At 39.2% G+C, this 17,406-nt stretch overlaps 1 protein-coding gene across 2 annotated transcripts; it reads left to right on the top strand.

Moving 5' to 3' along the window:
- The first annotated feature begins 873 nt into the window (after positions 1–873).
- Positions 874–13,409, top strand: BZW1 (basic leucine zipper and W2 domains 1). Of its 2 annotated transcripts, XM_006047545.4 has the most exons (12): positions 874–1,030; positions 2,213–2,286; positions 4,283–4,459; positions 5,974–6,068; positions 6,827–6,892; positions 7,479–7,614; positions 8,323–8,432; positions 8,580–8,750; positions 9,143–9,289; positions 9,833–9,971; positions 10,992–11,114; positions 11,729–13,409. In XM_006047545.4, the coding sequence occupies exons 2-12, from the start codon at positions 2,223–2,225 to the stop codon at positions 11,758–11,760; spliced, it is 1,260 nt and encodes a 419-aa protein (XP_006047607.2). In that variant the 5' UTR covers positions 874–1,030; positions 2,213–2,222; the 3' UTR covers positions 11,761–13,409. The 2 variants fall into 2 exon arrangements, with proteins under 2 accessions (XP_006047607.2, XP_025133750.2); XM_025277965.3 differs by lacking the exons at positions 874–1,030; positions 2,213–2,286; positions 5,974–6,068 and having other exon boundaries at positions 4,382–4,465.
- The last annotated feature ends 3,997 nt before the right edge of the window (positions 13,410–17,406 follow it).

A 17,406-nucleotide genomic window follows, 5' to 3' on the forward strand; every position in this document is an offset into this window, starting at 1 on the left:
CCACAGTGCTTTTCGCACACACTATCTTACTGTTCCCCAGCTCTCTGATGACACATCCTCTAATTCGATAGCGTGTGCGAAAAGCACTGTGGATGTTAGAAACCTAGACACAGTTCAAAAGCATCAGTTCTTCGGCGCTGAGCTTTCTTTATGGTCCCTTGACTGACAGCATTAAGCATCAAAAGGAACTTGTTAGAAATGCACATTCTTGGGTTCCACACGGATGGGATTCAGGTGAGTCTCAGCAGTGCGTTTTAACAAATCCTCCAGCGCATCATACTCAGGAGGGAACTACGGAGACCACTGCAAGGATGGCGGCCGCAGTCGGAGGACCAAACTTCCTTCTGATCCCTACCTGGATTTTCCTCGTCCTAGAAGTGGTAGTACACAACCCCACCCAGCCACCATCGCGGAGCAACGTTGCCCCGCTTCGGACTTAGCCTGTGCAAGCTCTTTCCAACTTCAGCCGGAGAAGAGGCCAGAAAAGAACTCCTTACTAAACTCCGCTCCCACCCACGAATGTCCTGGGCGTCCCCAGACTTCCGGCTTCAACTTCCGGCGCAGGGGGAGGGTGTGGGAGGGGGAGTGGGTGGAAGGGTCGGTGCGGAAGGGATTTGGGACGGATGTATCCAACTTCCTCGGCACCGGCGGGGGTGGTGGGGGATATTCGTTCTCCCAAGCCCCTCCACGTGCTAACTAAGAGGCCGGAGGACACGGCGGTGGAAGAAAGATGGGCTAGTTTAGTCTAAGTATCCGGGAAACCGGGAACCCAATATAAGAATAAAGAACCTTTGAAAATCACGTTCGCTTCCTTTCCCACCCTAGGCCGCTGAGCGGTGATCCAGGAGAGGTGGAGAAGGGTGGGTAGGGCACCGGGGGAAGAAATCTCGCGATAGGAGACCGGCCGAGGCGGGGGTGGCACCCCTTTCCTCCTCCTCCTCCTGGCGTTAGTTCCGGTAGCAGAGGAGACACCGCCGCAGTTGCTGCCACCTCCGGGGTTTCTGGCTCTTTTCTCATCGCCTTAAATTCGGTGAGTCGCGGGGCTTGCTCATCTTGGGCCGAGATTGCGGCCCCTCGTCGCTGGGTAGAGGGTGAGGGAGCCGGTGGGTCCTGTGCGGCCGGATTTGGATGGGCCCGGGCGGAGGCCGCTTATGAAGCCGGACCAGATCTCGAGCTTGGATTCGGGGGTCGGAGCGGCTGCTTCAGCGGGGAGGTCGAGAGGCGGCTGCCCGGGCCGGAACGCGGGGCGCGGGTGTGCCCCGCGGCTCTACCGACGGAGGCAGTGGGCGAGGGAGGCCCTCGTCCAGCCCTGCCCGGCCTGGGTAACAAAGCCGCCGCGGCCTCTGTTGGGTGATGTACGCGTGGGGGGTTCCGGCGGGCGGGGCTGCGGGGCCGCCACCACCACTGCGGCCGCCTCCACCGCCGCTGCTTTCGCTGGAGGGCGGGCGGATGTACGGGGCGGCGGGGCCCCCGGCGCGAAGCGCCTCGGCGCCTTTGGTCCGCTCGTTGAGGCGGCCGCCACCGCCGACCACGGGGTCAGTGGAGAAGGGGCTGCGGGCGAGGAGCAGCCCTTGGGCGGGGGTGGATTATCCGTCGCTGGGCTGGAGGCCCGGGAAGGGTTGAATGGGGAGACACGTGCCCTGGCAGGAGGCTTGCCTTGTAAGGTATGGGGTGGAGGAGGCTAGGCCCACTCTCAGCCACCTTTTGCCGGCTGGAGTGGTGCAAGCGACCGCTACGGTCCCGGGCACGACTTGAGGGTAGGGTGGTGCTGCCCTCGGATGAAGGCATTAGCCTTCTGATAGCGTCTTTAAATTGACATACATGTTTTGGATACCTGCTAATTACGGTGGTCGTTTCTGTTAGCCCTCTGTAGTGCTCAGAGTAGTGGAAGATGAAGGCGAATTTAAACAGGAACGAGGAGGAGACTGTGCTTATGATGGGTGATTTGCCACTAGTCGCAGTGGCGCTGTGAAGTCATTTAAAAGTGGCCTTCACATTTCATCTTTAAAGAGTTTTTTGTAGAGAGAAATGCAGGTTTTGAACTTACATTTAATCAAGCAAAGGTAATTCTTTATGCCTTCCCAGGTCTATTGCTAGGCTGAAAGTGTATGTTCTATGTAGTTTATCCGTGACTAGGCCAAGGTTTGATGCTTTGTTTCTAAAATGGATGTTATGGCACTGATATTTTTAAGGCCTTATTTTCCCCCCTTAGGGTGTCTTTTATGAATAATCAAAAGCAGCAAAAGCCAACGCTATCAGGCCAGCGTTTTAAAACCAGAAAAAGAGGTAAATATTTATACTTTAATATCTTCTCTTCAGACCTCCAGAATAACTTATATTTTGGTTCCTCTGGCAGGCTATTGCTTAGTATTAAAACTTAAAGAGAAAGTGCCAGAAAGGAGCTTGAATTTGTAGTTGACTGCCATGTCAGATATCTTTACTGTTTCTACTGCTTTTAAGATTTGTAATATCAACATAGATCTAAGCAAGCTAGTGAATGGTCTTTATTGTGAACATATAGTGACTCTAAACAGAAAAAAAAAGTATGGACTTCAGGGCTTCATTTTCACTCGCTAAATTTCATTTAAGCAAGATTTTGGTTGAGAGAAAAGGTCAGTTTATAAAAGGAGAACTCCTAATGTGATTACCAGTTTCATCCAAGCTATGTGAACATTTGTGAGAGAAAAATCAGACTTTAACCCATGGAAGTTAATTATGGAACAGAGTTCACATTGCACTGTCTTTTGAAACTATTTCCTCACAGACTTAGGTTTTTGTTTTAAAGCACAAGAATTGCATTAACTACTTGTGTTTTATTATATACTTTGGGGAATATTGAATACTGTAGCAACTCATGATACAAAGTTAAATGAGATGTGGTCTCAGATATATTTTGTATTAGCTTTAATGTTTTACCCCTAAACTTTTCAATGTTATTGCTCAAAAGTACATACTGACCTTATCTTACAGGAAACTTTTAGGAAATAAAGAACTGGGTTGGGTACTGGTTATAAATTATGTTTTTCAACCCTGAGTGGCAGACACTTTGAGATGTATATTAAAGAATCTTCTAATTTCTAATTGTAGCCTGCCGCCTTACAGCAGGGAACAAGGAGTGTTTTGATTCTAGTCTTTGAAGATTCATTAAGTTTTAGGCCAGTAAATTTTCTCAAGAGGAAGAATAGTTGGTAAGCAGAACAGTTCTATAATGGAAAGGCCTGTATATGTTATCTGGTATAATACATTATCAAGTAGTTTTAATATTGTTGTTAGTATCAGGAAGATATGTCACTTCCCCAGTTGCAGATTGAGATTACTCATGGTCTCTTAGTTTTTGATAATTGGATCCTGATTTGCCTGGGACTGAATAGAGTTCCCAGGACATAGGCCTTTCAGTGTTGCAAACAAGAAAAGTCCTAGGCAAGCTTTGGTCACCCTGGTGCTATGTAGAAATTAAGACATCATCTAACCTAGATAGGGAAATCAAACCCTACCCTGGAGTGTGTAACAGCAGCACAGTAAAGGCTAGGTATATACCCAAGGCACTGCTTAGTGTGCTTTCTATTTTATTTATGTCGTTTAATATTCAGAACAACGTCATGAGATGGATCCTACTCTTAATCACCATTTACATCAGGAACATTCAGACATGAAGAATGCACTAAGTTGCTCAACTTCAGATAGCTAAGTGCTGTCTCAGTTTAAATCAGGAAGTTTAAATTCAGAGCCCCTACTCATAACTGCTCCATGTCATGTGTTGGATACTCAAAAAAATGTACTTTCTAGAAATTACCTTAATAAGTATTAGAGTGATTTTTTTTTTTTTAAAGTAGAAAGTGTTATGGTCATTTAAAGAAAATCAAGAGGTGTCCGTACTTAGACAAAATTTCACTCAGGAATAAAGTTTACCTGAGGTATAGAAGATATCTTGAATTTGACACATTCCAGGTGGAAATTGTCTCCTAGCAGTAGGAACACACCAGCTCATTTAGGTCACTTAGGAGACCAGCGTGAAAAAATAGAGAAAAACCATACACCTCTTGTGATAGGCAGCCCTGTCTTGCACTCGTAGAGGTGCAACTTGCAAAGGATGTGTGTATAGTCTCCTGTTGTGTTTGCTTGTGTTACAGGTCTTAGGCAATTAAGTAGCGTTTGTTTTTTCCAGGTATTGAAATAAGTGAAATTGTAATGAATGTGGTTAACTTACTCAGTAGTTACAGCTTCACAGGGCAGTGGTTTCATGCCCTTTTAAAACTTAAATGTTTTGGGGTTTTCCCTCCAGATGAAAAAGAGAGGTTTGACCCTACTCAGTTTCAAGACTGCATTATTCAAGGCTTAACTGAAACTGGTACTGATTTGGAAGCAGTAGCAAAGTTTCTTGATGCTTCTGGAGCAAAACTTGATTACCGACGATATGCAGAAACACTCTTTGACATTCTGGTGGCTGGTGGAATGCTGGGTAAGTGTCTGGGTCTTATGGGAAGTGTGTTGTATTTTTCCCTTCTCAAATTATAGTAAATTTGCAGATTGCCTTGCTCTGTGTAGCTTTATATTTGAAACCCATGACAGAACCATAACATTTGGAGAAGACTTTTCAGTCTGATACATAAGCCCAAAACATCTGTCATCAGTGATTTTTCCAACTTGTGTTTGCATACTCTGAATTAATGAAGAAATCCGTATCTCTTGTTCTGTCTTACCAAATACTTTATACAGACAAGCCTCCATATCCAAGGTTCCACATCCATGGATTCAACCCAACTGTGGATCAAAAATTTTCCAGGGAGGGGAGGAGCAGAAAGTTCCAAAAAGCAAAACTTGTATTTTCTGTATCCAGCAACTATTTTTTAGCATTTACATTGTATTTGATATTACGTACAACCTAGAGACCGTTAAAATATACAGAAGGATAAATGCAGGTTGTATACAAATACTATGCCCCTGGTAACCCTGGTTCAATTCCTGGGTTGGGGAGATCCCCTGGAGAAGGGATAGGCTACCCACTCCAGTATTCATGGGCTTCCCTGGTGGCTCAGGTAGTAAGGAATCTGCCTGCAATGCAGGAGACCTGGGTTTTATCCCTGGGTTGGGAAGATCCCCTGGAGGAGGGCATGGCAACCCACTCCAATATTCTGGCCTGGAGGATCCCCAGGGACAAAGGAGCCTGGCGGGTTACAGTCGGTTGGTTCACAAAGAGTCGGACACAACTGAGTGACTAAGCACACACATTCCCTTTTATATAAGGGACTTGAGTACTGACAGATTTTGGTGTCCACTAGAGTCCTGGAGCCAATTCAGGACAGTACTATACCTGAGTCCATAGGGTGGCAGAGTTGGACACAGCTTAGCAATTGAACAACAAGTTACTGAAGCCTAATTCTGCATTCTTCTATGTATTAGCCACTAGCTAATTAGAATGTGCTGAGTACAAATTGAGAGTAGGGGGATTTTGAAGACAATGTTAAATAGAATAAGACATCTCAATAATACTTTGAATACTAAAATGTTAATGTTTTTGATGTGTTGGGTTAAAGTATATCAAAATTAATTTTACTTCTTATTTTTAATGTGGCTACTAGGAGATTTAGAATTACATTATGTGGCTCACATTATATTTCTACTCATAGCCCTGCTAATTTACTCCTGCCTTCACTCTCAGCAGCTCAGGATATCTTAACAGAATGTGCTACTTAGTTATATATCCTCAATTGATGCTGGTAATGTCATTTCCATGGCTCCCTAAAGTATTCCAAAATGTTTTTATAGTAACATTGTATTGAACCTCATACCAGCCTGCTGGAATGAGAACTCTTACTTGTGTACATGAAGAATGGAGGCTTAGAGAGTCTTCCATAGCTTGCATGTAGTCAAACAGTTGCTCAGTGGTGGAACTGTGAAATCAGAAAGAAAGGTTGAAATAATTATTAATTTTAAATGAATGTCATTGCAATTTTTTTGTGAAATATACTTTAGCCCCAGGTGGTACACTGGCAGATGACATGATGCGTACAGATGTCTGTGTGTTTGCAGCACAAGAAGACCTAGAGACCATGCAAGCGTTTGCTCAGGTAAATTAAACTTTACATAATTCAGTTAGCTGTTATCCATTTGGCTAATGTTTAAGGAATAGTCTGCTTTTAAGAGGTTGGTGGTAGAAGGTTGAAGGAATTTGAGCTGAAAGTTTAGAGGTGTTCTTGGTGTACAGTATGATTTGGAAACTTAAAAATGCATTGCAGAAAAAAAATAGGGAAAAAATTGAATTACTTTTCCTTTTCTTGTTTGTTTTTCTAGAATTAATTCATTTTTTTTTTTTAAGGAAAAAAGTCAAGCTGAAAAAGGAAAATCAGTTCCCTATCATGATTTACATCATTAAATTACTCTACATATAGCTTTTTAAAGTTGAATGAGTTATAGGCAGATTAGCTTCTTTATCAGTCAAAATCTCATTTGAAAGTTCATACAAGTATATCTAACCTAAGGGTTGTTGTCTTTGTCATTCAGAAAGTAGAACTATATTTTATGATCTTCTGTTAATATTCTACAGATAGGTAAATGACTTATATTTGAGCAGTAATTAATTTGTGCTTTGATACTTTGGCAATAAAAGTCTATTGGGGCTGGTGATTAAAGTGTTAACATTATGGGTATATTGTAGGATTTCGGAAAGGACAAGACTTCCTAAGCTGATTAAACATCTAATGAAAGGCTCATTTCTTTGCTGTTCTAGAGATACTGTGGCGAGGTCTTAGTTTCCCTGATTTAGATCTTTTGGGTATCTGACATTTCTACATATGAAGTTATTCAGTTCCTTCATTAATTCTTACAGGTTTTTAACAAGTTAATCAGGCGCTACAAATACCTGGAGAAAGGTTTTGAAGATGAAGTTAAAAAGGTATGAACAGCAATATCCTTTGTGGAAAACAAAAGGTTGGGGGCCAAAGAAGGGGATGTTAAATCCTAATTCTGCCATGGATTTGAGATAATTTTAGATATTTAGGTGGGCTGTCTTTGAAATGAAGTTTGGAGTATATCATGTAGTTTAATTTGCTGTACACTGTTTCTTAGTTCTGTGTTCAAACAAGTGGCAAAGGGGTAAAAATCCAAGTGGAGTTTGTTCAAAAGTCAGAGTAACAGATCAGAGCTAACTACCTTGACAAAGAGAAATTTACCATGCTTGCTGTCAGAGTCAGATAGTGTACATATCAGTGCACAGAAAATTTGGTAAAGTTAATATTAACTCATTCAATACTCTCAAAAGCCCTGTGTAGCAAGTTTTATTTTACACATTTACATGTGGATGAGAGGAGACTGCGCCAGAGGTTAAGTGACTTGCCTAAGATTATTCAGTATTATAACTGAGATATAAACTTGAGTGGTTAGACTTCAGAGCCCATAGTTTTAACCAATATAATATGCTTTACTGCTTCTCTTTATATAATACAGTTGCTCTTTTAACCCTTGACTATTTACTTTTATAGCTGCTGCTGTTCTTAAAGGGTTTTTCAGAGTCGGAAAGGAACAAGCTGGCTATGTTGACTGGTGTTCTTCTGGCTAATGGAACACTTAATGCATCCATTCTTAATAGCCTTTACAATGAGAATTTGGTTAAAGAAGGTAATCAACCTTTCATAAATGGATAATCTCTAGTTGGCTGAGAGTGGTGTAGATAAGAGCATAAAAGATGAACTGAAGTTCGGATATAGTTTGTATAGATTTGACTTGTGTGATAGTTTTTTTAACTAGTATCCTTGAATTTAATTGGTTCATTTCATTTCAGTCATTTAATGCATAACTTCAGCATTTAGACATACACCAAATATCCAGGGTCTAGACAAAATGTGATTGATTGTAAAGTAAATATAGAAATGCTGTGGAAACCCAGAGAGATTAATTCCAATTGGGACACTTGAGAACATTTTGAATAGAGAAAATGGGGGAAATGGCAAGCTGAAAAGAAAAACAAGTTCCCTTTTATGATTTTCATAGTTAAATTGTTCTGTACAGTAACTTAAAAGCTAATATTTTTTTACTGCTTTGATTACTGAGTATTTAACATGCCTGAATGTAATACTCAGAACAACCCTGTCAAATGTAAGAATCGTCACTCTCATTTTACACATCAGGAAAATCTAACTTGACTAACAGTACACAACAAGTGGTAGAGTAGAGGAATTGGAATGCGTCGGTAAACAGTGGCAGAGGGAGGTTTGGGGATAAAGTGAATAATCCTGTGTGCTGGACCTTCAGAGAGAGGACATGGGGAGACAAAGTCATTGGAATCCAAGAAGGTACTTCTGTTAAATAAGCTCTCTTTTTCTACAGGGGTTTCAGCAGCTTTTGCTGTAAAGCTCTTTAAATCATGGATAAATGAAAAAGATATCAATGCAGTAGCTGCAAGTCTTCGGAAAGTGAGCATGGATAACAGACTGATGGTTTGTGACTTTTCATTCTTCACTTTCTTGACAACACTTAAGGAAAATATGACCGGCAGCTTTCCCATTTTTAATCTGTGAGAAGAGGGAAAATGTGTTTTTTGAATGATTTGAAGACCATTTAACCAGATTAAATTCTCATTTCAGGAACTTTTTCCTGCCAATAAACAAAGCGTTGAACACTTCACAAAGTATTTTACTGAGGCAGGCTTGAAAGAGCTTTCAGAATATGTTCGGAATCAGCAAACCATAGGAGCTCGTAAGGAACTCCAGAAAGAACTTCAAGAACAGATGTCCCGTGGTGATCCATTTAAGGATGTAAGTATTTCACCAGAGTGAGTTTTAATAATAGCTATAGAATGTTATGCTGGGGCTTTGCCTCAGTCTTTTTCATATTTGGTGCCTAACATGTGCCCCCAAATCCAAATAGTTGGGGATTTTGTAGGGTGCAGGCCAATAGACAGACCTTTCTGTTTCCATCATGGGCTTTTCTTAGGTAATTTGCTTATGTGTAACATAAGGTTTAGAAGTAGAAGTCTATACCTTCTAGTTTTAAAAGTTATGTGGTTGGTTGTATGTGGTCTCCTGATCTTTGCTAGTTGCATGGAAAGGTCTTTATGCTTTTTGTAAGTTTGATATGTATAGTATCAAACTTAGTTCTGTACTAAATATTATACTTATTTCTGTACGAAATTTGGATTCTTTTGCAGATAATTTTGTATGTCAAGGAAGAAATGAAAAAAAACAACATCCCAGAACCCATTGTCATTGGAATAGTATGGTCCAGCGTAATGAGCACCGTGGAATGGAACAAAAAAGAGGAGCTTGTAGCAGAGCAAGCCATCAAGCACTTGAAGGTATTAGAATTGTGCCTGATAAAACATTACTTTTGTAAGTGGGGATAAGTGCACCGTCTGAACTTTTCCAAAAGGATTTATCATATCCTATGGTTTCTGGGGGTAAACCACCAGTAAGTAGACAAATAACATATTAAGTATTGGTGATAACCTTTTAAAAAGTCTTAACTTGGGCTCTCTGTTGCTCACAGGATAAAAACAAATACATGTTTAAAAGTAGCTTAAAACTGTAATTTGGTGTTTGCTTTTGAAAGAATATTGAAAAATAGGAGGATTCTCTCTTTTTTCCCTTTAAAATATTAAGATTGTAGTTGCAGTTATCTGGAATCCTTGGTTTAGTATTGCCTCTTTGATTTAAATGCTTAAGAGATTTTTCTGCCTTTTTTAAAAAAAAAAAAAACAACTTCCACTAAATAGAATATATAGTGATTGTAAAAGATGAGTTGTGGTCTTTTAGGAGTTTGTACTGAATGTACAAATTTAGTACATTCAGTACAAACATTGTACTGAATGAATAAATCTTTTCTCTTTTCCCTTTAAAAGCAATACAGCCCTCTACTTGCTGCCTTTACAACTCAAGGTCAGTCTGAGCTGACTCTGTTACTGAAGATTCAGGAGTACTGCTATGACAACATTCATTTCATGAAAGCCTTCCAGAAAATAGTGGTGCTTTTTTATAAAGGTAATTTAAATTTTGAATTTTGTTAATATGTTTATTGCAAAACCTAGAAAACTCAAAATAATTCTAATGAGTAGTTCTCTGAACATCAGCACCCTAAAGTATTTCACTCTAATCATAGGGCTGAGTTGTCTGATATAACTGGATACATTTTTAGTGCATTATCATTAAAACATCTCTAAAGCCTTCTTGATGAGCCTCTGACTTCACCTGCTGCAGTCCTCTTCCCCAGACAAATGATTTTCTTGGTTCCCATATTTTAAACCTAGAGGCCCACCTGCATCCCCAGATTTTTTTTTTTTTTTTTTTTTTAAGCACCCTGTGCTTTGGTGATTATCAACTTGTGGTTAGGTTTCCTTAAAGTATCTATACCTCCACTTACTTCCTCCAGATTGTTTAGAAGTAAGTCTTTAAAATCCTCATTTAATTCTGGAAAAGTTAATAAATAACTTTTAATTTTATCGATAAAACACTGGACTTTTAAGTAAAATCACAGTACCACACGTAGAATAATCTTTTTAATTATCTATCAAATATCCCTAATCATTTATCACAAGATTTCTCAACCTTGACACTACTGTTTGGGGCCAGAAAACTGTTTTGTAGATGACTGTCCGTGCATTATAGAGTGTTTAACAGCATCCCTGGCATCAGCCAACAGGCACCAGTAGCACATCTCCCCAGTGCAACAACCAGCAACGTCTGTTAACATTGTCTGATGTCCCCAGGGGATCAGGTTGCCTTCGGTTGAGAGAATCACTCTACAAGTTGATAAAAAGTTTCTTAGTATATGGTTCTCATTTCATCTTTTCTTCAAAAATTAGTTTGTTGAAGAAACTAGTTGAGTGTTGAATACAGATTTATTTTTGTAAGCAACAAAAATAATTGGTTTTCCTCCACATTTCAATAAAAACAAAATTGCTATGAAGGTATGTGCACCTTAGGGAGTTTCTAACTCTGCCTTAGTTATGGAAGTACTGTATGAATACTCCACAAATGTAAAGGTTGCTCTCTTCTTTACAGCTGAAGTTCTGAGTGAAGAACCCATTCTAAAATGGTATAAAGATGCACACGTTGCCAAGGGGAAGAGTGTCTTCCTTGAGCAAATGAAAAAGTTTGTAGAGTGGCTCAAAAATGCTGAAGAAGGTAAGTCTTTTCATTTGTGCAGTCTGTTTGGTAAAGCCTGAGAACTTATTTTCATGTGGACAAGAATATGTCCATACATGTCATCTTTCATTCAGATACCATTTTGTACCTAAAGTACAGATTTTTGTTCATTAATGACACACCTCCAAAAACTCATTTACTTTAAGGCAGGGGAGAAAAACTAGACTTCAGGTATTTTGATGAATTGGCCATAATACTAAAATTCTTAGGAAAATTGAAAATTTTGAGATTGTGTGTATTAGTCAATCACTCATGTCCAACTCTGGAACCCCATGGGCTGTAGCCTCCCAGACTCCTCTGTCCATGGAATTCTCCAGGCAAGAATACTGGAGTTGGGTTGCCATGCCCTCCAGGGGATCTTCCCAACCCCAGGACTGAACCCGGGTTTCCTGCATTGCAGATTTCTTTACCATCTGAGCCACCAGTGAAATCCAAATATTTATGAATTTTGAGATTTACAGATACATACTTTTTGATATCCTCCTCATATGAGTAGATCATTATTAATAAAAATTTTTTTAAGTAAAGTTATAAATGGAACTTTTACTTTCTGATATCATGTAATGCTTGATTGCACTTTTCCCCTTTTCTAGAATCTGAGTCTGAAGCTGAAGAAGGTGACTGAATTTTGAAACTACACCCTCAGTAAAGCAAACAGGAGTTGTAGATAAAATGTCATGTCTCATGTGTCCTGGTTCTTACATCTTCCTACCTCCCTATATCAAGCATGATATAAGGGCTTTCATGGCAAATTTTATTTTAACTGTTTCTATGGTTACTGGAAATGTTGGATTTAGTTTCTAAAACCATGTTTTAAGTAGCTGCAGGAGCTATAGATTTGAATCTGATGTTGCATTAGTCTTTTCAGTTATCTTCTACCTCCTGTATTTTCTACTGTAATAATGTAATTTAAGGCCTTCCACAATGAACAGTTCACTTTATTCCCTGGGTTTTCTATATAAACAGTTTTCAAGATATGATTTGGTTAAAAATAATTTGTTATAAAAATTCTGTTTGCAAATTAAACTGTAAAAGTATCCAGTGTCTCAGAAGGCAGTGATTTGTGTGATAATTTGATATGCCCAAAGCCCTGCTCATCAATGAAAACTATCATATACAGTAATTGAATTCATTAACATGAATCTTGAGTATCTGGACCATTGCTTCCATGTTAACATTTTCTTGGCATTTTTAGCCCCAGATGTACTTGAGCTCAATTGTCTGCTCTCTGATTTTCATTCCCTAAAATGAAGCCATGGAGAACAAACTTGAAAGTGGGGTATTTGGGAAATTGTATGTGGCAAAGGTAGTGGGAAGAGAAAAATTAAGCTTTTCCCCATTGAGAAACTTTTGCATTCAGTTTGTTTCTTTCCACACAAAACAAATGAATATTCTTTTCACAAAGCCATTTTCAAATATACCTTGGAAAAAGCCTTGTCATTTAAAGTATTTTACACTTACCCTGCACTTAGATTCATGAGAGAGGACTGAAAATAGTGCAAGTAAAGCAAATGACTGTACTAAACCCAGAAAATTGTTGAAAGAAAAATGATCAGCATGTTCTAATTGGGACTCCAAATACAACTCAATATTGCCCGTTGGCTTAGCGTATTTGTTGTAAAGAGTGAAGTGTGGTGATAATGATGTATTCCTACTTGGTCATAGTGGACCAGCTTCATTCTCTTCACAGGTTCATTTATGACTCACTTACCTGGCTGTTAACTTAACCTAGTTGCCAGTTTTTCTAATTGCCATGAGCCAAATATCTCTTCTATACAGTTGATCCATTTATTTTAATGGCTGCCTGTTTACTTTCCATCTTTTCTTGCTGCTACCTGTCTTTATATGTAGTCATTAGAAAACAAAGTGTGGCCACGCTTTTTGCTGGAAAGATTTCATGTTGAAAGTGAACACTTTGAAAGTTTTTTGACTGGTGAAAGAAACAAACTTGGAATAATGCCACAAGAGACTTGAGTGGGAATTGCCTTTTTCAAAGGTGCCATTCTTATGAGCCAAGAATTTGTGTTTAGAAGTTTATCTTGAGGGAATAACATGTAATATAGTTTGAAATAAAGGTATAACCTTATGAAGAAGAGCATTATAATTGATACCATTGTGAAGGGGGTGAAATTGTTAAATGAATGACTTTTGATAAAGCTTTCATGCACAGGCAAAATGTATTCACTAGGTTTCTACATAGTGATCTGCTTTTACTTTGTAATTTGTAGTCCTCAAAAGACTTTTTTAAAAAAATAAAGTCCATCCTTACACTTAGGTTTATATAGGTCAGTCTTCTTTTTTTTTTTTTTTTTTTTTTTTTTTAGTTTTTGTTTGTAAATTCCATGCTGATACCTAGTGGTAACTGTGTTATGTGTCAGATGTATCTACTGTGTAACCATTAAATAATTGCTCTTTTCATCCTTATGACTCCCAACTTCACAGAATTCTGATGTAGCAGAAATTACATTAACATTTCTACAACCAAACCATTGCATGTTACTGCAGTACAGAGTGTACCTTGTTTATTATATACTGTGTATAGTGAAAGTGTATGTAGTTTTCCAGAAAACTACATTATGATCTTTGTCTGATCAGTTTTTTCCTTCATAATGACAAAGTAGTGTTTATTTACTACAATATTAACAGTAAATGGATGTCACCTATGACAGTGTAGTGTAAAGAAAGGGAATGCTTTCTAAAAAAGACTTAGCAGATTTTCATTCTGAATTTTAAGTGGCAATTTTGAGTCTCAGCTGCCAGTGCCAACCTCAAATATGTAAATATAGATGTTAAGATTGTACTTGTAATCATGATCCGATAAATGTTCATTGATTTTCCTAACTTGGTGTCAGTTTCTAAGGATAAATCTCCTCTTAGATACCATAATTAAATGTGTACTTAGAGCTGATTAAATTTATTAATCTTAATTATTCTGGGAGTATTGTCCTAGAGACATTTATTATATTCTTAAGGAAATTCCAAATGCCACAGGATATTTTAACACAGCATAGTGATGGTGGGGAGAAGAAATGCTTATGACTGAGATTTATTTCCAATTCAATGTTTTTAAGGGTTTTTTCCTCATCAACCCTATCCCTAAAGCATTTTAAACTTTATTTTGGCCATACTATATGGCTTGCAGGATCTCAGTTCCCCAACCAGGGTTTGAATGTGTGCCCTCAGCATTGAAAACATGGAGTCCTAACCACTGGACCACCAGGGAATTCCCCCAATGAATTTTAGTATCACATATATGCTGTATATGTATTGTATCTGCTTTTTACATGAAAAGAGTATAAGAGGGGTTTGGGGTCCTGTTTGGGAGTGACACTGCCCCCATTTGAGAACTCACACCCTAATGTATTTTTTAGGGGGAGGACCACCTAGTGGCAGACGTTTGCATTGGCAGACATACCTTTATGTGTGTCCAAATCCTGAAGCAGTATTGTTTTCTGCCATTCACCATCATTTAACAGCTGTGCTTTACACCCTTCCTGCCACAGGCATGAGACAAATCATTTCCCGTTGGCTTTGGACGTCTTGATCGATTCTTGCTTGATTTGGCAATGTATTCATAATTAGAACCATTCAGGTTCCTTCTCATCTATAAAAATCAGTTAAAATCCTAGGTGAATGATCTAATTAAAGTAGGTTATAACACATTGATAAATGGCATTGAAATTTTACCAGTGAGTCTACAGTCATACCCAAGTAAGCTGCTTGCAGGAACTGATAGAACTATTATTGGCTGGTTGAAAATGTAACATAGATGCCAAAGTTTTAGTGTACTTTATTAATACCTAGACTACTGAATTACCTGTGTAAAAATTTCCTCCGATGCTATTTACAGGTGCCATGTTAAACAGGCTATTGCATTTCTGTGACAACTCGAGTAAACTGCCTTGCTGTGATCTTTCATGTAAAATATTAGTGCTCTAGTATTGATAAAGAGTATGTCTACTCACCAGCCTACTGAGGCCTAGTGGTTTCACATATAATTATTAAGAAATACATTTTTAGATGGCTTTATAAAAGCGGAATCTAGAAAATAAGTGCTTTTGACTTCTATAATGAATTTATAATTGGCCTCTATCTAAAAAACTTGAATTGCAGTGGATTTGTACTTAAACACAATCTTGCATAATTGTATGAAATTTGGTTTGGATCAGAAAGATTTCCAAACTCCCTTTCCCTCTCTATTTTTTTTTCTTTCTATATAACTATGGCTATTAGCCACCATTACCAAATCCAGTCGTTTTAATTTTCCAATGCACTTATAATCCTTTTATCTTTATTCCAAGATTATAATTTCACTTCTTAATTGAAAAAAGGGTGAGAATATTTTACAAATTCACTCAATTGCTGTCAAGTTATTAACTCAATTAACCTTCAAGTAAAGGCTTCAACTGCTTGTGCCTACTCTAGTGCCCTAGAGGAGACAGCGGCAACAAATCTGCTCAGTCCTTTGCTTTGTAGACTTGATCGAGAGGGACCAATATCTCATTAAACTGTGATACAGTTAGAATGTTTATAGTTGTATTAGTGTAGGTCTGCAAACTATGCATTCAATATGTATAATGAATTTGGGGTGCTACAAAGTTATCAAATATAATTGAGTTGTTTCAGGGAATTTCCAGTCAGTGTAATAACCATTTTAAAATATCTTAGGATGAAAATAGTTTAAACCATTTTTTTTAAAGCTGAACTCCTGCAGGCTGTGCTTCAAGTTGACTTAGAGGTAAACATAGGGGAAATATAGACTGAAGAATACTCTATTCAGAAAGGTGTTCTACATTCTCTGGCATCTTAAGAATAAAATATTATCTCTGTAAGTACACTTTATTTCCATTCTAGTTAGGACTAATGGATCCTGGCATGGCAAATAGCTGAAGAATGGAGAAAACGGGATAGCTGATAATCCAGATAGTTCTTGACACTCTGAACAACCTCAAGTACAGCCGTTCAAGCCAGTAATTACATTGCTGCATTATTTCTGTGTTTAACTGTGAAATTTGCTTCTTGCCTGTACCCTTGAAATTAAATAAAATTTCATGAACTCCTTACTAATGTAAAAAGAAGAGCAATGACTTGCACTGGTTGTTGTCAATAACCTTTGAGTGCTGGAATTGTTGAAAACTCAGTCCTTTTCCTGGTCCTTTCTGTTTTGCCTTCATGTTTAAAATACCATCAAAAGGCTTGTGCCCTCAGAAGACAATTATCTCCAGATGATGTTTGCTTTCGTTTGACTCACATGTACTTCAAACTCCCATCCAAACCTGTGCACATTCAAAAAATGCCATCTACCCTCTCCAGAAAGCTTCAGGTCCCTTCTCTTTCCTTCTCACATCTAACAGATCGAATACTGCCCATTCCAATTACAAAATCACTTCTCTCCAAAGCCATCACCTGAATTGAAGCCATCAGCATCTCTTACGGAGAAGGCAATGGCACCCCACTCCAGTACTCTTGCCTGGAAAATCCCATGGACGGAGGAGCTCTTGCCTGGAAAATCCCATGGACGGAGGAGCCTGGAAGCCTGCAGTCCATGGGGTCGTTGAGGGTCGGACGTGACTGAGCGACTTCACTTTAACTTTTCACTTTCATGCATTGAAGAAGGAAGTGGCAACCCACTCCAGTGTTCTTGCCTGGAGAATCCCAGGGATAGGGGAGCCTGGTGGGCTGCCATCTATGGGGTCGCACAGAGTCAGACACGACTGAAGTGACTTAGCAGCAGCAGCAAGCATTAAATTTTAGTTGAATATGTGAAGGAATAAGTCTGGTGTTTCCTAGATTAGAATACTGAAGTTGAGTGTATAAAAAAATTAACTTCTGGGGATGTTTACATGTAGAATTAACTGTTATATGAATTTGACAAGATTAATCCAAGATTTCTGTTAAGTAGTTAGGGTTGCTGTGACTGATGTGGCCAGGATTAGAGTCTGTCAGTCAGCAGAGATGCTTTGCTGAGTGTAAGGCTATGGAGGTGAGCAGGACTGGGTGTCAAAATTCAGGCCTGTGGAACGGAGCAGGTAATCAAGAGTGCTGCTGCTAAATCATTTCAGTCGTGTCTGACTCTGTGCGACCCCATAGACAGCAGCCCACCAGGCTCCCCCGTCCCTGGGATTCTCCAGGCAAGAGCACTGGAGTGGGTTGCCATTTCCTCCTCCAATGTGTGAAAGTGAAGTTGCTCAGTCATGTCCAACTCTTTGCGACCCCATGGACTGCACCCTACCAGGCTCCTCCGTCCATGGGATTTTCCAGGCAAGAGGAC

This window comes from Bubalus bubalis, chromosome 2 (assembly GCF_019923935.1).
Source record: "Bubalus bubalis isolate 160015118507 breed Murrah chromosome 2, NDDB_SH_1, whole genome shotgun sequence".
NCBI classification, from domain to species: domain Eukaryota; kingdom Metazoa; phylum Chordata; class Mammalia; order Artiodactyla; family Bovidae; genus Bubalus; species Bubalus bubalis.

What these genes read in the sequence shown, in the direction of transcription:
- BZW1 (XM_006047545.4), top strand. Translation starts at nt 2,223, where the DNA reads ATGAATAATCAAAAGCAGCAAAAGCCAACGCTATCAGGCCAGCGTTTT. An exon ending in TGAGAATTTGGTTAAAGAAG is followed by an intron (nt 7,615 to 8,322) that starts GTAATCAACCTT and finishes CTTTTTCTACAG; the next exon opens with GGGTTTCAGCAGCTTTTGCT. An exon ending in AGTGGTGCTTTTTTATAAAG is followed by an intron (nt 9,972 to 10,991) that starts GTAATTTAAATT and finishes TCTTCTTTACAG; the next exon opens with CTGAAGTTCTGAGTGAAGAA.